The 21,412-nt window shown below is 39.2% G+C and overlaps 1 protein-coding gene across 2 annotated transcripts in view; it reads left to right on the top strand.

Annotated features, from left to right (window-relative positions):
- Nucleotides 1-21,412, top strand: part of CHCHD3 (coiled-coil-helix-coiled-coil-helix domain containing 3) — a 156,122-nt gene that overhangs the window by 12,503 nt on the left and 122,207 nt on the right. For both annotated transcript variants that reach the window (XM_054292413.1, XM_054292412.1), the window contains exon 3: nucleotides 11,492-11,576. In XM_054292413.1, coding sequence (XP_054148388.1) covers nucleotides 11,492-11,576 — 85 coding nt within the window. The remainder of the gene's footprint in view (nucleotides 1-11,491; nucleotides 11,577-21,412) is intronic.

The following is a 21,412-nucleotide window of genomic DNA, read 5'->3' as shown; positions in this document are numbered from 1 at the left end:
AACACACATTTCAAAGTTGAAATGATAAAATTATGAAATTATAAAAAGCAGCAATGCGGGCCTGAATATTGGGCTGAAAACACACATTTCAAAGTTGAAATGATAAAATTATGAAATTATAAAAAGCAGCAATGCGGGCCTGAATATTGGGCTGAAAACACACATTTCAAAGTTGAAATGATAAAATGATGAAATTATAAAAAGCAGCAATGCGGGCCTGAATATTGGGCTGAAAACACACATTTCAAAGTTGAAATTATAAAATTATGAAATTATAAAAAGCAGCAATGCGGGCCTGAATATTGGGCTGAAAACACACATTTCAAAGTTGAAATGATAAAATGATGAAATTATAAAAAGCAGCAATGCAGGCCTGAATATTGGGCTGAAAACACACATTTCAAAGTTGACAAAGCTGTAGCTGTGTGCTGATAATTCAGTAAAAAACCTGGTTTGGCTGGAGTTGGAGAAAAAGCATCGCAAAGTGTGAAATCACCTCCAGTTTTATTGAGAGAAATAAATCCTTTCTAGGAGTTACTTGAGGGTGCAGATATTTGAAATGTGAGTTTTGGCTATTTCTAAGCTGCTGTTAATATCACATGAAAGAAATGGTTTTTTTCCCACTTGGTCACTGAATTCACTTCCAAATTATTCTCCAAAACAAACAAGCTGCTCTATGGGCTATTGGACTATGAAAATCTTATCTTCAAAGCAAGAAATTCTTGAAAATTCTCCTTTTTAAAAATGATTCTCATGTCCAGGACGTTGTACAAATATTTAAATTCTTTCCCTCATCCCTTTTCCAGTCAGCAATTCCAAGCCTGAACGTGCTGGAGTTTCCATCAGAGCTGAATAAACGAATTGTACAATTCTGCTTTGCTCTGCTGGATCCTTTGTAAGATCCTCCTGTTATCAGCTGGCTGAATGAGCAGGAGATGAGATTTGAGCACACCACAACAGCTCCTAAAGATCCACTCCTTTCTCACTGCTGCTTTCTTTGTCCCCAGTTTGAGATGGAGTGATTGCTTTCAGGATTTCTGCTGCCCCTGTCATCGATAAATGAAATTAGGACTTGATATGGAGATAAAAAAAGGAGTCACCTTTTTTACTTTTCTCAATATTCACCTTCTACTGGGAAAAATTTTTAAATCCCTTCAAAATTGACTGTGAAATGGCTTTAAATGTACAATGTGGAAGTTTGATATCCTGATTTATCTTGCCATGCAACTGCAACCACTGAGAAATCTGTTTATTGGGATCAGCAGAGCTATTGATGAGTGTTATCTTCTTTTTTCTCTCATTAACCTTGACCTGTAAGGACACTTCCCCTGCTTGGTTTTTTCACAGGATTGTGGACTCTCATGTTTTTCTCTCCCAGAACAGCTTTTAAAGTTATGAACCAGTTTTAACCACAGAGGCAGATTTCACAAGGATAACTCATTTACAATTACAATTTGTTAACAATCACAATTTATTAACAATTACAATATATTAACAATTACAATATATTAACAATTAACAGCTTTTAAAGTTATGAACCAGTTTTAACCACAGAGGCAGATTTCACAAGGATAACTCATTTACAATTACAATTTGTTAACAATCACAATTTATTAACAATTACAATATATTAACAATTACAATATATTAACAATTAACAGCTTTTAAAGTTATGAACCAGTTTTAACCACAGAGGCAGATTTCACAAGGATAACTCATTTACAATTACAATTTGTTAACAATCACAATTTATTAACAATTACAATATATTAACAATTACAATATATTAACAATTAACAGCTTTTAAAGTTATGAACCAGTTTTAACCACAGAGGTAGATTTCACAAGGATAACTCATTTACAATTACAATTTGTTAACAATCACAATTTATTATCAATTACAATTGTTATTAACAATTACAATATATTAACAACTACAATTTATTAACAATTACAATTATTAACAGTTACAATTTATTACAATGAATTTATTGACATGTTTTTTGATATCTTGTGGGTTGGTGTCAGTGGCATTGTTGAGGAGTTTTGTGGCATTCCTAAAAGCTTCCTCAGAGGGATGTGCTCAGGAAAGATGGGGAAAATTCATGCTGGATGTGGATCTGCTGCAGAATGCTCACAAAACCTCTCTTAAAACACCTTTTCCACCATTCTTGTCCACTTGATTTTTCCTTCATTCTTGTCTTTTCCTGGTTTAATTGTAGATTTGGTCCTACGAATTGAGTCTCAATACAAATCGAGTCTCACCTCTTCCCCTTCCACCTTACCAGTGCTTTTAAAATTCTGCATTATTCTTTCCATGCTTCTTCTTGCTGGATTTTGTCACTCATTTAGGTTGGAAAAGACCCTTAAAATAATAGAATTATGGACTGATTTGGCTTGGAAGGACTTTAATAATAATTTTGTACCATGGGCAGGGACATCTTTCATTACCCCTGGTTGCTCCAAGCCCTGTCCAGCCTGGCCTTGGACATTTCAGGGATCCAGAACCTTCTCTGGGCCAATGTCCCCACCTTAAAAAAAGAATTTATGCCACACATATTTGCTCCATGACATCAAGGAACAACTTAATGAATGGCTTTAATTAACATGAGTGAAAATGAGTTCTGAGTGCAGGTTTGGGGTGTGCTGATCTACAAAAGCAGAGCCACCCATCCCACCAAGAGTTGGAATGTGAATATTTGACGGTAAAATTCCTGCCTGGAGCCTGAGTTCCTGCCCATGGAAAGGTGCAAAAATGTCTCTGTGAGTGAGTGATGAGCAGCTCTGTGATCTCCTTTTTCCAAAGTGGCTCCAGGGCAGAGCTGAAATGGGCCAAGGATGATTTTTCAGTGCCACTGATGGTGCTCAATCCCAGCTGGAGATTCCTCCTTAGAGATGATGCTGAGATGAGCTGAACATCAAAATTTGCTATTTTGGGCTATTTGGGAGTGTTGGACTGAGCATTAGTAGTGACTTCTAAGAGATGTTTCAGTTAAAAAACCCTTTTTAACTTATCTGCTACGTGTAAAAATCCATAATTATTTCCCTGCCCTCCGCAGTGGTAGAAGGAGTTTGTTGAAATACATGTGAAAGAATTTAAAGCAGATATTTTTTTTTTCCAAGGAGATGAAAAGAACACCAGTAAATTTCCCTGCACTGTCAGATAAAATAGCTTTACAATAAACTTCTGAACCATAAAGATCAGGAACTGGACGCCTTAAATTGTCCTGAAAGGACACCACACGCTTAATCCTCTTGAAAGCAGAATCATCAAATCCTTCTTAGCGTTGCTTACAATATGATTATTATTTTTTTAATGTTGAATTATGGAATCCTGATGCTTTTATCCATTGTGTTCCACAAGAAAAGCTTTCCACAGTGTGTGGAGCAGGGATTACTAAAACAGCTGAAATGGGAATTTTCTCCGCTGCTGTATTCAGTTGAAGGAGAAAATAAATACTAAAAGTAGTATTTTAGAGGCGTTTGATACTTCTGTTTCATTCTTTTTATTAATTATTTTAAATTAACAGGAGGGCAAAATGACTTCAAATAATAAGTTATTATCTCTAGATTTGATGACAGAGTTGGGAGGGGAAGGATGGGTTATGAAAGTTTGATTGAAATAATTCCCTCCTTTCCAGGGGCATCGAGAACAATTGAAAAAGTCACATTGAAACTCCACACAATCATTTATCCACACAGCAGGAGTTCCTGCAGAAACTAAAAATTAGGGGAATTTTTATTAACTGGCTTTTTTAACTCACTGCACTTATTGGTGAGAAATACCTGATTTTATGGGCTCTCCCATAGTTTGAGTTGTATTGAACATTTTTCATGTTTTCTCTTCCACAACACCCCTGTGTCTGTCACCTGTTTATCAAATTAAACTCTTCCAAGACAGGATATTTCAAACTATCAAAAATATGTCAAACCCACGTGTTTTTGGTAGTGTGAATCTCAGAAAGAAATTATTTTTATAAAACAGAGCTGTTAGCACAGGCAGGTAGAACCTAATTCAAAGAACCACAGGGGAAAACCTCCTCAATCCTGTTTTTTCCAGCCCCCTCAAAAATCCAGTGGAATTTGCTTTATTCCCAAATTAATGGGATATTGAAAGGAGAATATTCCAAATATAATAAGAACTGACTTTGTTTTGTTACTTCTAGACCATGCACTGTCTTGTTTCTAATTGAAATTAGTATAAATTGATTGATACCCACATTTACATTGGAAAATAGGAAATGTAATCTATGCAAGAGCGCCTTTGGAAAGCAAAATATGAAATATTTTTAAATTATGCACACTTAATTGCTTTGTTTTTGTATTTCATTAGCCTGTGAGCTAATCTGAAATATTCCTGCACATTACCAATATTTAACAGTTCATAAAAATTTCTGTCCTTGGAGAGGAGCTTTGTTTGTGAATTCCTGATTGGAGGAAGTGCCTGGAATTGGGAATTTCTGTGGAAAAGTTGCTGGATGTGTTGGTAGTTAAAATTGTATTAATCTGAAAGTAGAGTTTATTCTTGAGAATGCTCTTTAAAAATAATAATATTTAAGGAATTAATAATAATAATAAGGAAATAAACCACAGCGGTTTAAATGCTGGGTTTTAAAGCACAGAAATGACTTTTTAGTGGTTTTAGGGTTTTCTTTTTGCTGGTGCACTGAAGGAACGGTTCATTGTTGTTTCATTGAGTACAAGGCTAATTTGGGTTATTTATAAGGTTAAAGATCAGGTACAGCAGTGTTTGAAACCCACTAAATTTAAAAATAATTTTCTGTTTTCTCTCCTATGCTGCTCCCAGCAAATCCAGTGCTCTTTGAGAGCTAAAAATTAAGGAAAGCAGAATAAATGTCAGGGTGTTGTTGTCTTCCCACCTGATTTAAACACCAAATACATTTCCTAGAGCTTTAATTGACATTGAAATCATCTTTTCCACTATCCCAGGGTGCTCCAAGCCCCATCCCACTCAACCTTGGACAGTTCCAGGGATGGGGCAGCTACAGCTGAGGGAAAAATTTCTTCTGTTCTTACTGAACATTTTTGGCCTGTGGAATTCAGATCTGGACCAAACCAGAGCTTTTATTAGGCAGAAAGAATAAATCAAGGCTATTTGCATATAATAATATTTGAGTTTTACACATCTGGAGTTGAAATGTGGGTGGGAAATTGTTTTAATTGTGGGAGTGCTCTGATGGGTGTGAGCTGAGAGGGCTCACATGAGGATCCTGATCCAATATTTCTGAGGAAAATCAGGAATTTTCCTGGTTATTTTTATAATATAATATAATATAATATAATATAATATGTAATATAATATGATGCAATATGATATGATATAATATAATATGATGTAATATGATATGGTATAATTATATATAATTATATATAATTATATATAATATATATTATATATAACAAAATTAATATATCACATAATATTATATATGATCATAATATATCACATAATATAATTATAATTACATAATACATACTATAATTAATATAATTGACAATTATATATATTTTTTATATATATATATATATATATATAAATGTAATAATATAATTAATTAATTATAATTCCCTCAAAGCTGCCACTGTGCCAGCAGCTGAGGAAGATGATGGGGCTGAAGGCCCAAAAATTCCTACTTAAAGGGATGGGAGAACTTGCCCTTGGGTGGATCCATGGTTTGGCTGCCCTGATGTTCGTTTTCAGTGCCAGATGCCAAAGCCAAAAACTGCAGGAATTCACTGGGATTTGGTTTTTCCACCACAAAATGAGTTTCCCCATGGTTGGGAGGTACCTTGGAGCTGTGTTCTCAGTTTGGGGAATGTTCCAAAGGGATTGTTGGGTTAAGTCCATGAATTTTGGTGGAAGTGAAAGAGATTTTAGTGGTATTTTCATGAATTCCCTCACAGCTGCCACTGTGCCAGCAGCTGAGGAAGCTGATGGGGCTGAAGGCAGCGCTGAGATATCCTGTCCCAAATATTCCCACTTAAAGGATGATAGAACTTGCCCTTGGATGGATCCATGGTTTGACTGCCCTGATGTTGGTGTTCAATGCCAGAAACTGCAGGAATTCACTGGGATTTGGTTTTTCCAGCATAAAAAAGAGTCTTCCCATGGTTGGGAGGTTCCTTGGAGCTGTGTTTCAAAGGGATTGTTGGATTAAATCCATGAATTTTGGTGGAAATGAAAGAGATTTTTGCAGAGTTTATCCTGGCTTGGAGTGTGGCTGATTGAACATGGGTGTGGAGGTGCCTCATTTCTGACTAATATTTGATATTTTTTAATTCTTTACACCCTCTCTTTCCCTTTAACCTTCTTCCTTCTGGAGGAATCTTCCAGAAACCACTTCCAGAGCTTCACATTCAGGGATGCTGAGCTCTGTGCACAGAGCAGGGAGACAAAACAATTCCTGCTCCAGCTGGGCACCAAGGACAAACGATCCAGGTTATGTTGGATAAATCCAGAGGAGGCCACAAATTTAATAAAGGGACTGGAGCACCTCTCCTACAAAGAGAGGCTGAGAAAGTTGGGGCAGTTCAACCTGGAGAAGAAAAAAAAGATTATGTGGAAATCTTTGAACAACCTCCCAGTATCCTGTTCACTGGACAGCATTTTCCTTTTAAATAACCAAGCTTAACCAGAAGGAAAAACAGAACTTGGACATTTTTTGTGTGGTGATTTTTTTTTTTATTTTTTTTTTTTAATTCATTATCTGAACATTACCTAGCTAAGTATTTTCTAAAAGACATTTGATTGTATCAAACCTAAGTGTCTCTTCATTAATAACTTAATGCACCTGCCCTTTCCAGAGAATTTAGTGAAGGTGCCTGCTACTAAATGCTGTTTGCATTAATGGTTTTTTTTTTTTTTTTTTTCCAAATGCAGGGCTAATGGGTAGATCCCCAGCTCTGCAGGCTGGAAGTTATTTGAATAATTTGTCCATCTCAAATTGCTGATTTCTCAGGCTAACATTTCTGAGGCTGCAGGTGTCTGCTTTCCCTGAGGTTTGTTGTTTACTGCTCGGGGTGTAATCCTGACATCCTGCTGATTTGTTTCTTTACTGCTTTAAAGAGAGAGGAAAAAGGTATGGATTTGGATTTTGTGTTAAACAAAGGCTGAGGAGTTGGAGTTAAATACTTCAAGAGTTGTAAAAATCTTTGTGTGCCAAGCTGTTGTAGATCTGGAGGAGAAAATTGCTGATGGTTCCTCAAGAATTGGCATCATGTGAAGCTTTGCTCCCATCCTGCTCATGGGTGGCCTTAAATCCACATTTAAACATCTGAAACATGAGGAGCTGATGGGAAGTGAGAAGTCCTTCAGTCCCTTTTGCTCCTCTGTCCTTATCAGTTCTCCCTGAAACTCCCCAAAACCTTTTGATTCCTGTGAAACATCATGGTTTTCTGGTTCTTTATTTGTCTGATTTTGAAGCACAAGTGGGTTTCAGCTTAATAAAAAAAAATTGAATAAAAATTTAATAAATATTTATAAAAAATAAATACAAAAGGTTTAAGCAAATGGCTTGGCACAGTCATACAAAAGGTTAAGCAAATGGCTTTGTCCACTCTTTATAAATATATTTTTAATAGAAATCAGGGTTTGTGGCATTTTAAAAAGGTGGTGGGATAAGCCTTTCTCAGGTTTGCCAGAGGATGTTGGATGGATGGAATGTTGGGCTCTGGAGAAGACTGAATGAGAAGTGTTGAAATCTTCTTTTTCACAAGGGCACAGGACAAGGGGGAATGGCCTTAAGCTGAAGGAGGATGGGTTTAGATTTGATTTTGGGAAGAAACTGTCCTTCAAACTTTGCCTGAAGAATTAATGGACAAATAAGAAAAGTCAGGGTGCTGTTTCCCAGAGGCCACCAAAATGGCAAAAATTAAATTCCTTGTGCCTGGACAGTCCCTGCTAGGCCTGCCCAGGTCCTGGCAGGAGCTTGCTGGGTTTTAACACTGTTGACCTGTGTGGAATCCAGACTCCAATCAAAGCTTCTCCCTCAGGGGAAAGAAATTAGAATTAATAGAATTCCCATGGAATCTGCTGGGAATGTCAGCTCTGGAACAGTTCCTGCTTTTCTGCAGGGCTGTTCCTCTCATATTCTCACTCCATTCTGCTCTGTCCAGCTGCACAAAACTTTTTTTTTCTTCTAAAATCCATTATCGCTGAGGCATCACCACCACTCCTGGCTGGCCCAGCCTGGTGGGTCCATCCTGGAATTGGCTCTGGATGTGGAAGAAGCTTCCAGAAACCTCCCCCATAGCCCCCAGTCCCAAACGCTGCCCACACAAACCCAGCACAACCATTCTGTGTCTGGGAGCAGTTTGGTGCCTCTCAGAGCTTTGTGCTGATGCCTCAAGTTTTAGTTTTTATATTTTTCCCATTCTGTGCTGCTTTAGTGTGTGGGTCTGGGCTTCACATTCAGGGATGGTGAGCTCTGTGCCCAGAGCAGGGAGACAAAACAATTCCTGCTCCAGCTGGGCACCAAGGACAAATGCCCCAAATCTCAGCCCAGGAGCACAAACCCCGTGGGCTGCAGAGAGAAAAACAAGCAGGGTGGGAGTGCCTGGGCTGAAGCTGGGATGGGACAATGAACTGCAAGGTGCAAATGGAGCAGAACTGATCCCAGGGAGAGACCCCGGGAGCGCTCGTGCATTTTGGGGCCGTTTTGGTTCATCTTGAACCCTTGAGTGCATCCAGAGAGGCAGCGAGGGAACACAAACGCTGAGGGAGCCCTGAGGGAGCTGGGGGTGCTCAGCCTGCAGGAAAGGAGGCTCAGGGTGCCCCCAGCACTCTCACAGCTCCTGAAAGGTGCCTGTGCCCAGCTGCCCTTGGGCTCTGTCTCCAGCAGCACTGGCACAGCCAGAGCACACGGCCTGAGCTGTGCCAAGGGAAATCCAGCTTGGAGAGCAGCAAAAAGCTTTTCCAGCAAGGGGGAGAAAGTTCTGCAATGGCTGCCCGGGGAGGGGGTGCAGTCACCATCCCTGGGTGTGTTTAACCAGCCTGGAGGTGGCACTGGGTGCCAGGGGCTGCGCTGGGCTCCAGGGCCTTGAAGGGCTCTCCCAACCCAGGGATTCTGGGAATTCTGTGAATCTTGGGTGCAGCCCTGGCTGGGCTCTTGTGCTGCCCAAGGTGCATCCATTGAGGCCTTTTCATAAATCCCTGCTTTATTCTGTAACTCTGCCCAGCCTCCGTTCTAGCTCAGCCTTCTCGAGGCATCACTGCAGCCTCTTTGGGGGTTCCCATCCCCATTATCCCGGTGTTTTTCCATTCCCATCATCCCAGAAGAACTCTGCCAATCAAACACCCATCCCAGGGAGTGCTGAAGGGTCAGAGCAGCTGTTCCTGGGTTTTGGGTGTGTTCCCTTCCCTGCCCAGCTCCCAGATGGGTTTGTGAGGGCAGCTGTGCACTCTCACTCTCACCTCACACTTTGGTTTGTGCTCCTGGAGGGGCAGGGGAAGCCCTGGAGTACAGATGTGACCTTCTAAATGTACCTGAAAGTCTTCCCACTTTGCTCTGGGATGAAGCTGACACTGATTTCAGCATCCTGAGGAACTTCTAATATTAAAGGGAGTGGTGTTGGGAATGGCTATGCAATAATAATTTAATGTTTAATAGAATAATATTAATATATTAATATTTTAGCAGTCTTGCACCCCCTAGGTTTAACATTCTCTGGTATTTCAATGGTCAGCTGTGTGTTTTTAATGTCCTGTGGTGTGAGCAGAGATGGCCATCAGAAATGTAATTTAACATTTAATGTTAAACACTCTTTTCCTGATCCTCTCTCAAATAAATTACCTTTTCTCTTTTTAAACGCTTTCCCCCCTAGAACAAATCCCTCCTCCTCGTAGAACCACAATTTTTAATTTTTTTTTTCAACTAAAACATCATAAAGCTCCCATTTGGGAGCTCCTCAATTACATCTTACAATAATTCCATTGAATGATCTATAGCTCCACTTTTATTCCCTATTAGTATCTGCCTGATCGATGGGCAGCCTAATTGATTGTTCAGGTCAAATGTCTTTATTGGCTGCTGCCTGAATCCCTCCTCATTATGACATAAACCATCCTCTGCTCTGTTGGACTTCTTGTACTCATTTTTGTACACCAGAACCATAAATTTCATTCTTTAGATGCTGTTGAACAAGATAATTAATGTTGTGTCCATTAGGATAATCCAAATAAAATGGGGGTTTCCTTTTTCACCCAGCTTTTTGCTAGAGATCTGTTGAAAGGTTCATATTTCCCTCTGAATTTTAATTTTAAAATACTTTTATATTTTAAGAATATAAAAATTGGGATCTCACTGATAATTTAGAAGTTTCCCCCCACTTTTCCCTCTGTTTCTGTGATCTCAGCATTTCCTGGGCCTGCCGTGATGGATATCGATTCCTGCTGCTTTTCCAAAGATATTTTTAACTGGATTAGTTGGCCAAAACTCCCATAAAATTGATGAAGCTGCTTCATTCATTCATTCCTAAAACCCTTTTGTGAGGCTGCTTTAGCATGAGCAGAAATGCAGGGAGTAGAACAGAAAAGTGGAATAATGATTTTGGATAATCTTTGCTGATAAATCCAGCTCCTGGAGATGAGGTCACACAGACTTTCCAGTGCCTGAAAATTAATTTTAATTTCTCTGGGCTTGATTTTCCTTTGCAGGGTTTTAATGGCCCTTTTTGGGGTTCTGTTTTCTGGGGTGTTTTGGGGTGGGATCCCATCCTGGGCTTCCATGGAGAGGATCTGAGGCAGGAGTGAGGGAATTTTCTGGAAATCCAGAGCATGGCACAGCTTCAGCTCAGTGTGGGTCAGGTTTTATTCCAGGCAGGATTAGGATTAAACTGAATTTTGGTGGTTTTGGAGAAGCCTTTCAGCTTTGTAGGATTGGTGAATCTCCCTCTGTTCATATTCTTGAAGAAGTTGCTTCCTTGATTTTTTAATTCTTAACCAGTTTCATTGATTCATCTGACAGAATTTAAGTGAAGGAAATATTCTTTCCAATCTGGAGAATTTGGGGCAAAATCTTTCTCTAGGATCTAGAAATAATAATATTTAGGGTGCTGTAAGAGCTTTGTTGTATAAAACACATCTGAAAATACTTGATTTGCTACACAAAGATATTTCTTTTGGTTCTATATGAATAAAAAGCTGCATTTTATGACTTTATTGTTTATGTCTCTGTGTCATCCCTATGGTTTTACTTTACAAAGCCATATTTCTGAAGAAAATATTTAATTTAATGTACAGTCCATGTTGTTTCATTTTTGAAAGATTGCACTAATTGAAAAGCTGTTTCATAAGAAAGTGTTTTAAAGGCTAAAATTTCAAAGACGGTTAAACCACAAGAAAGCAACTCCAACTGCTGTGAGGGGAAAAAAGCAAATAAACAATGGAGGGCACTGTATAATGCAGTTGTTTCTGTAATTGGGGATAAGTTGTGCTCTGTTAACATTTCACTGAATTTTCTTTTAATTGCAGTTAGTGATGAAGAGCTGAAGAAAAGAATAGCTGAGGAACTGGCACTGGAACGAGCCAGGAGAGACTCTGAAGCTCAGAAGAGAAGGTTGGTTCATTAATAATAACAATATTTCAAACCAACTTGGCCTTAATGCTTTGATTTGATTTATCTGCTTACTGGAAATAACTGAATTTTGTGCCTGGGAGAGCTCTGGGGGCTGCAGCAGGTTTGGATATTAAATCCATGTTCAACAACAAATGAGCTGGAATTCCCTTGTAAGAGCTGATCCAAACTGTTGCTCTAAATCCCTTTTGACCTCTTGAGCTTGGATTTTTGCTGCCTTTTAAGCTCAATTTTGTGATTTCTCTGGAGCCCAAATAATCACTTTGTGCTGCACAGGGGTGGGGTCCCTGTGATCCCAGGGGCTGAGCAAAAATACCTTGAAATGGGAATTCTGGAGTTTGCTGGGAATTCTGGAATTCCCAGGATGTTTTGAGTGTGTAAAATACTGTATTAAACCAGTTCACACCAGCAAAACCCTTTTGGTTCCTTTCTGTATATTGAAATACTCCTTTCTTAGGAATATTTCATTTTTTATTCTCAGAGATTGATTCTGAAAGCCTGATCAGAGCCATTATCAGAAATTAAAAATTCCTCTTTAAATTTAGAAATTTTGGTATCTGCTGAACTTCTGTGTTTATTCCTCCTTGCAGTGATTGTTGTAAATAAATAACACAAACACACTGAGGATAAATACAAATATCCCACACTGTCCTCCACTGAGAATGGGGAGAAACGCTCATTATGATGGATTAAGAAAAATTAGGCTGTAATTAGTCCTACTTCAGCTGTCTGCATAGATCTCAGTTGTTTCCTACCCAGCATTCTGGTATTTAATTGAGTTAGGTTGATGGAGTATATAATTAGATAGGACTGTATTAATGTCCCAGGGAAAAAAAAAATCTCTCTTTTTTTGCATCAGCAATAAAGGAAATCAATAAATTCCAGTGAAATTCCCCCTCTCCTCAACTGGGCTTTGACAGGAAAACTTGGGTTATTTTTGAGCTTTTTGAATGCTCAAGACTTGAGTTAAATGGGATGAAAATCTGGAAATATTTGGTTTGCAACTTCAGCATTTTCAGTACCTTCCAGAATTCTCCTTGCAGGGTTGTGCCTTGGTCTGTCAAAGGGAGGGAGCAGATTGGGTAAAATATCAAAGTAAATTGATGATGATGATGATAAAGAAAGGAAAAATATCACAATTTGTTAACAGCTGCACTTCTTTTCAAATTTTTATTTATTTAATTAATGGTTTTGGTTGTTTTATTATTTTTTACACAGTATATTTTTATTATTGTAATTTTTAAAATTCTTTTTCACAGTATTATTTTTCATTACAATGTATTATTATAATGTTTTACACCAATTATAAAATCCTGATTTTAACAGAGCAGAGAGGATTTTTTTGTCTTGAGTGAAACAACAAAAAAGATGCAGATCTTTTTCCATAAGTAAAACTTAAAGTGTTTATGGGTTGAATTCTGGTGGAGGTTTGTGTTTTAAAAACATTCAAGAAACTCATTCAGGTAAATTCTTTTGTCTTCCATGTGCAGAATGTTCCAGCTAATAGAAACATGGAATTTAAGCTGTAATAATTTGTGATATAAATACAAACACATTGATGCTGTTTTGGAAAATAGAACAAAACTTTCAGCTCCACATCTAAGCTTCTTGACCTTGCACTTGTGATTTATTAACAATTTCATTTCATAACCTGCTAATTTTTAAGACAAATCCTGTTGGGATTTGATAAAAATTAAACTTTTTGCCTCCACATTCATCTCATGGATTGTTTTACCATGGATGGTGTATTTTACATATTTATATTCTCACTTCTTTCTCTAAACCAGGATTTTTTCCCAATATTTCAATGAAATAACATTTCAGCATAAAAATATCTGAAACTTTGGGCTGTTTGTTGTCTGATTCCAACTGCCTGAAGCTGATTTTGTGCTGTTCTGTGAGCAGTGCATGAGCACATTTGGGTTTGATTGCAAAATGTCTTCTCCTCATTTCAGGCTGTGAAGGGAAGAAATCTTAATTTGAACTTGTAGCTAAATTATTTATTCACACATCCACACACAGTGCAGATGGGCTGCTATATAAAGTTAAAATCTGGGCTTATTTTGGGGATTAGAGCTGAAGAATGACTCTTAAATTGTATTTTAATGCCAGCAACTCTCTAACAATATATGAATTACAGCTTTTATTTAACAGGACTTGGAATAATTAATGAAATAGTGATTTAGACCCAACTTAGAATATATTTCCAAAATTCTGCACTGATTCCACTTTACTCTTCATTTTACTCAACCCAGCTGTTGTTCCTCACTTGAGTTTTGAACGTTTTGAAATGTTTCATCTGAAAAGTGTTTTCATTTTGGAAAGTTCATGTAGAAAATTGATCATCATTAATTTAAAACAGAATTTGTGGAGCTTGCAACAGTAACTGTGAGCAGTTAATGTGGGAGAGCTGCAGTCTGAGGGTGACACTCAAGGGAACATAAAAATGAGAGGATGGACACAAAAACTTGAACTTGACAATGGTGACAGGTAATAAATGATAATTAAGAGAAGAATTCTGAATAATAAATAACAGAAATCCACTCAATTCAATGGACCAGTGGGTGATAATTTCAATTTTGCCATATTTTCTGCTTATTCTAGACAAGCTCAGCAAATGTTTAGCATTTTTTTTTTTCTAATTTCCCAGAAAATGAGGAAATTTTTAATGTCATGGCTTTGAGAACAAGCATTGGGGAAATAAATAAATAAATAAATTTCTCCCATCAGAGAGCAGAATTTATCCACTCCATCCATGAACTTTGTTCATTTGTTGGGCTCCATGATACTGATGGTGCTCAGTAAATCTGTTTTTCCAGTTTGCTTTAAATGAAAAGTGCAGGCAAAGTAAAAAGTATTTTGAGGCAGCAAAAAGAACAACTTCAATCATCAGCATAATGATAAAATTTTAGATACTGCCAAGCTCATCAGAGTGCTGGATTCCTGCACTAAAATATCCAAACCACTGCTTCAGAGGCGAGTGATGGATGTGATTTCCCATGGAAATTGAACCTTCCTGAATGATGACTTGCCTTTTTATCCACCCCTGAAAATCAGAGAAATTTCAGACTTTTTATTTTGCTAATCATTCAGCTCAGGCTAATTATATTTGGGCGGGGTTCAGTTTCTTGCTTGGTGAGTGTTTCCCAGCTTCCACTTTTTAAATATGATTTGGAACAGGGCAAATATTAATTATGTGTAGAGTGAGGTGTTTTTGCAAGCTGCTGTGCATGGCAGTGCCCTCAGTAGTGCAGGAAGTGTATTTTGTTCAATTCTTCATTAAATTCACCCCTGGAATTGTGCTGGTGTGCCAAAAATCTGTCCCTGCACTTAGTTGGGACTGTCCTGTGATGTGCTCTGATTCCAGGCTTGTTTCTTAGAGGAAGACTCCTGCTGGAAGGAGGAATTTTAAGGCAGGAAAAGGCTTAAAAATAGACTTGGGTTTGTTTTGGTGGCCCAGCAGTAATTCTGCTGCCAGCTCTGCTCTAGAAGTGTTTAAGGTATGACAGAGGAGGAGAGGAGATGGATCCAGGGAGAGCTTCCAGCACATTCCAGGGGCTCCAGGAGAGCTGCAGAGGGACTGGGGACACTGCAGGGACAGCACCCAGGGAATGGCTCCCACTGCCAGAGGGCAGCCATGGGTGGCATCTTGGCAATGAGCAATTCCTGCCTGGGCTGGCATTGCCAGAGCAGCTGGGGCTGCCCCTGATCCCTGCAGTGCCCAAGGCCAGGCTGGAGCAGCCTGGGATGGTGGGACTGGAATGGGATGGGCTTGAAGGGCCCTTCCCACCCAAACCATTCTGGGATTTGGGACACTCAGAATCCATCCCCAGGGATTTTTATGGAAGTTGGGGATGGAAAAGGGAAGGGAGACCCTTCCTGGAGTGCTGAGATTGCCAGTGAAGCCCCCAGACCCCAAAATTCCTTCCTGGAGAGGAGTCGGGGTGGGGATGGATCCAATGGCAGGCTGGGAGAGCTGGGAATGGAGGGAATTCCCTGGAGAGGGAGCCTGGGGTGGGATTTTGGGAAGGGATTCCCAGAGCAGCTGGGGCTGCCCCTGATCCCTGCAATGGCCAAGGTTGGACACTGGGGCTGGAGCAGCCTGGGACAGGGGGAGGTGTCCCTGCCATGGATGAGGTGGCACTGGGTGGGCTTTAAGCTCCTTCCCACCCAAACCATTCCAGGATTTATCTGGTGGCTTTTGATAACTGAGTTTTTTGTGTGTGTCTGCCATCTCATCACCTGTGACCAGGTGGTGAAACTTGGGTAACCTTTCTTTTGAAAAATCCTTTCCTTGAGTAATGCAGGTGAGAGATGATAGGATATTCTGTCTTGGTTGGAAAAGCCAGGTGTCTGCTAAGGAGGGCAGGAGCCTCCCTTGAAATGGAAAATGCAAACCCCCTCCCTCTGAATTATTGTAATTTTGAAATTAAGGGGCTCTCAGTCAAAGATATGGGAGTAGGAATAAGAGTTTACTAGGAAAATTAAAAATACAAATATAATAGTACAATAAAAACACTGACAGAGTCAGAAATTTTCTGACAGCCTGTGGGTCGGTATTGGTGGCAATATGTCTGGGTTTGGAAAGCCAGGTGTCTGCTAAAGAAGGCAGAAGCCTTCCCAGAAATAGAAAATGTAAATAAACCCCCTCCTTCTGAATTGTTATAAATTTGAAATTAAGGGGCTCTCAGTCAAAGATATGGGAGTAGGAATAACAGTTCTTTAATAGGGAAATATATGGGAATGGGAATAGTGCTTTACTAGGAAAAGAAATGGGAATAGAAATAACAGATCTTTATTAGGAAAATTAAAAATACAAATGCAATAGTACAAAAAAGAAACCAACCCACAGTCAGAGTGAGAGCAGTCCCTGCCCCCTGTGTGCCAGGGCGGTGTCCCAGCCCCATCCCATGGGGGCTCAGCCCTCCTGCAGTGCCAGCTGTGGCTCTGCTGCAGCAGGGATCCTGCACAAGGGGGGAGTTTTCCTCTGCAGCCCCAGGGCTGCTGCAGATGGGCCTGGGCTCCCTCTGGCCATGCAGGGCAGCAGAAAGCTGCTCCTCTGGCAATGCAGGGGGCAAAGGCTGCTGTGCTGTGCCAGGCTCAGATTGGATCCAGGTAGGAATGCTTGGCTCCTCCCCTGGGCGGAGCATCTCCCCATGGGATGCTGGGATTGGATCAGCCCTGCAGGGACACTCAGTGGCCATGGGCAGCAGAGATCTCCTGGAGGGAGGGTTGGCTGTGGGAGAGAGAAAGAAAAAACTGCCCCATGGACAGAGAGAACTGCCCCACCTCTGACAGGTGGGGATAAAATACAAACCCCCAGCCACATCTTTCAGCCTGAGACACATTCCCTGAGAATGAATTGTTGGATTCTGTTCTCTGTGGCTCACTGGGCTCCAGAGGAAGTGACATTTTATTTGTCACCAGCTGCACAACTGATTGCAGCCTCTGTTTGTGCCATCCTCATCTATTTGGAGGAATCTTTTTAAACTGTAAATGAGCTTCGACTCTGCCCTGGTGCACAGAGCTGCTCTGTGATGAGTTATTAAAGTTGTAACATGAGATTTTTTATTTGTTGTTTTGTTGTTGTGCTTCAAGGAGGGTCTGTAGATAACTGCTCATCACTGAGGTTTCATTGATGCTCTGAGTGCTTCCCCCAACCTTTTTTTTTGTCATGTCTCAGCAGCACACTGCATAAATGATGAGCTCTTAGTAAACCTGGAGTAAAGAGTTGGTGCAGAACAAATTCACCAGTGCAATGTAAAGTGAGAGAAGAATGAAGAAGAGTATTGGACAAGAAGCCTTTGGGAAACTGCAAACCAAAATTGTTATATTAAAATCAATACTGGGCCTTGACCTTTCTGTGCTAGTGGATACTCTAAAACTTCCTATTGATTTCTGCTGTAATGACATGTTTATTCCAGTTTCCTGGCACAGGTGTGGAGAACAAGAGGGGAAAATAAAATTATGGATTTCTTTACAATGTTCATTTTATATTTCAGTGAGTTAAAGATATGAGGAGCATCTTAATGTATCTTTAGTTCATATGGGGAGCTAATTAATTGTGGTGAAAATTTCTTCCAAGCATTCTTTTCCTCCTAAATGATTATTTTTTTTTTCCCAAATAATCAGCTATGTTGAATTGGGAAACCTGCTTTTTCCTGTAGGATTGTCCTCAGGGGGAGCAGAAAGCTTTTTTTTAGGTAATAGTTATTTTGTCTTCTGCCACAGGGACCTGTTGGTATTGTTTGGATTAAGTGGGGAAAGAGTCTGGAAAACTCCATTTTCTGTGCTGCTGACAGGCAGAGGAAAAGCTGGGAATGCTCCAAAGCAGTAAAAGTGATGATAATTGTTTTGACTTGGGATAGCTCAAAAATGAGAGTTTAATATCTCCTGGCAAGAGAAGCTGCTCTGGTGTGGTAAAACCAGAGATCCCAACTGATAATCACATCGAGAAATGCAAGGGGGTTTTTATTTTATAACACTGATTTTATAAAAAATCAAAATAAACCCTTTTTCCTTGTGTTGGAGTTCTGGGTGCTGAAAATTGGAGATTTCTGTGCTGCAGGCACTGACCCCCAGAGAACCCTGCACTGACCTGAGGCCTGGAGAAGCTTCCAGAATGGAATGATGGAACTGGGACTGTGGGTGTGCAGTTTGAACAGGAGTGTGTGATACTCAGAGTTTAAGGGTTTAGGATACAGTAATAGATATAAAGCAAGATGGAGGTTTGGATTTTGGGCTGGTCCTTCTTCTTCACCTTTTTCTCCACAGGTTTGGGTGGTTTTGTGTCATTGGATAAAAAGTCCCCATTGTGGGCCATGAATAGTTGGTTATTGGGTTAAAAGTGAAAATAACTTAGGTGTCATTTCCTAATGGGACAGTTTATCCTTAAAAGGCCTTGTAGAGAGAGAGATGGGGCTCCATTTTTAGTTTGTTAATAAAGTGCTGTAGAACTCAGAGTGTGACACAGATAACCACTGATAAACATCTGAGTCCCAACAGAAATATCATCTCACACATTTAACCCCAACCTTGGCAAAAAGAAGATGAACTCACCAACCTGCTGTCCCTCAATTCCTAATTATCCCAAAGGCAATCAGCAATTAACTCTTTGGAACCCTGGCAGCTGAGAATTGGAGATTTCTGTGCTGCCAGCACTGATCCCAAGAGAACACTGCACTGACCTGAGGCCTGGAGAAGCTTCCAGAATGGAATGATGGAACTGGGACTGTGGGTGTGCAGTTTGAACAGGAGTGTGTGATAGCACAGGGGGGGAAACTCAGAGTTTAAGGGTTTAGAATACAGGAATGGATATAAAGCAAGATGGAGGTTTTAGGGCAGTGCTGCTCCTTCTTCTTCACCTTCTTCTCCAGGGGTTTGGGTGGTTTTGTGTCACTGGATAAAAAAGTCCCCATTGCAGGCATGGGTGGTTGGTTATTGGGTTAAAAGTGAAAATAACTTAGGTGTCATTTCTTAATTGGACAGTTTATCCTTACAAGGCCTCATAGAGAGAGAGATGGGGCTCCATTTTCAGTTTGTTAATATATTGCTGCAGAACTCAGCGTTTGTGATACTGTGACACAGATAACCACTAATAAATATCTGAGTCCAAACAGAAATACCATCTCACACCTTTAATCCCAACCTCGGCAAAAAGAAGATGAACTCACCAACCTGCTGTCCCTCAAATCCTAATTATCCCAAAGGCAATCAGCAATTAATTCCTTGGAACCCTGGCTGCTGAAAATTGGAGATTTCTGTGCTGCAGGCACTGACCCCCAGAGAACCCTGCATTGCCCTGAGGCCTGGAGAAGCTTCCAGAATGGAATGATGGAACTGGGACTGTGGGTGTGCAGTTTGAACAGGAGTGTGTGATAGCACAGGGGGGGAAACTCAGAGTTTGAGGGTTTAGAATACAGGAATAGATATAAAGCTAAGATAGAAGTTTTAGGGCAGTGCTGGTCCTTCTTCACCTTCTTCTCCATGGGTTTGGGTGGTATTTTGTAATTAGACAGAAAAATCCTCATTGCAGGTTTCCAGTGAATAGTTAAGTTGAAAGTGAAAATATTTAAGTATCATTTCTTAATTAAATAATTTAACCTTAAAAAACCGTATAACAAAAGATTGTTAACCATTTTGTACCTTACTAATGAAGAACTGCAGAACTCACTACCTATAAAACTATAATGTAAATAAAAGTAATAAACACCTAAATCTAAACAGAAACTATGGCCTCAAATACCTTCAGTCCCAACCCCAACAAAAGAAAAAACCCAATTTAAAACAAAAGAAAAAAAATCCAAAACCCAACATTTAATGGATTGTGTGAGGATAATAATAATAACAATAACAATACTTATTCATTAATTGCATTGTTATATAATATTATTGTATTATATAGTATTATATACTGTAATATGATATAATAATAATAATAATAATAATAATAATAATAATAACAATAATAATAATAATAACAATCCAAACTTTATAATAATAACTTTAAAACTTGAAATTTAACCAAAAATCCCCTTGGAGTGCCAAAGGGCCCCTCCAGCCTCAGGGCTGTGAAGATTTTGGCCTCACATCCCACCTGGAATTCCTCCTATTTTTCCTTCCCAGCCATTCCATCTCTCCAACATTTTTCCCCCTCTCTCAGCAGACACTTCCCTTGTCTGATCTCACACTCAGCAAAAGATTTGGATTCAGATATTTATTTTGTTCTTATTTATATTGCACTCTTTATAAATGGTGTGTTCTGTTGTGTTTAACTCTAATAATTTAAAAATGGAGATATATTTCATTTTTATAAGGGTTTTTTAAGGATAAACTGTCTAATTAAGAAATGATTCATAAATCATTTTTACTTTTAACTTAATAACTAACTACTTGTGTCTCATAATGTGGATTTTTTTATTTAATTATGCAATATTATTTAAACTCATGAAGAAGAAGGTAAAGAAGATGGACTAGTTTTGTTTTAAAACTTACATATTATTTTATATATATTATTATACTCTTAAACTTTAAACTCTTAATTTTTTATTAGGTGATACTATACACTTTTATTTAAACTATACACTTATAATTTTAGTTTTATAAATCAATTTTGCTAGTTTTTTTTACAGCTTTAGGTCAATGCAGTGTTCTCTTGGGGGTCAGTGTCTGTCAGAACAGAAAGTGTAAAATTCTCAGCAGCCAGCGTTCCAACCGGTGCCTTTTTGGGCAGCTCTTCAAAACACGAAAGTTTCGTGTGTGATTTTTACCTGCAAAATGCCAGGGAAGCGTAAAAGTGTTTATCAAGTTGGGAAGTTTCAGACTGCCTCAGAAGCCTGTTGAAGTTTTATTGTTTTCAGTGAAAAAAAAATGTTTTGTTTTCAGAAGAAGAAAAGGTGTTTGGCAATGGCAGAGTTACCCTCCAAGGTTTCCTGCTCTGATTCTCCATTGATACCATTATGTCTGGCTCTCGGGATATGGAGAGATGAATCTTGGAGATGGGAGGTGGAAATTGGAGAGAGCAGAGCTATAATTCACTCCTGCCTTTATAAACCCCAATTTTCAAGGGCTTATTTTTCACATGGATTTTAAAACCTGCCATCTCAGCTGACGGCTTGGATACCGAGCTTCATCTTGATCAGTTTATTTCTAGGAGAGATGGGAAAATGACTTGGAGCTAGTGAGAGAGCATCCACAAAAATAATCCTGCGCCATAGTTTCAGATTCAGGTAGAAAAGAGAAAAACTATTCCCCCCCTGGCAATTTTAAACAAACCTTTGCTTTCAATCTGCTGAGCTCTTTCGTTTTGAAAAGCAGAG

This window comes from Melozone crissalis, unplaced genomic scaffold (assembly GCF_028551555.1).
Source record: "Melozone crissalis strain CALT ecotype California unplaced genomic scaffold, PUWL_Pcris_2 ptg000110l_1, whole genome shotgun sequence".
NCBI lineage: Eukaryota > Metazoa > Chordata > Aves > Passeriformes > Passerellidae > Melozone > Melozone crissalis.
This window is presented reverse-complemented; position numbering and strand designations above follow the sequence as displayed.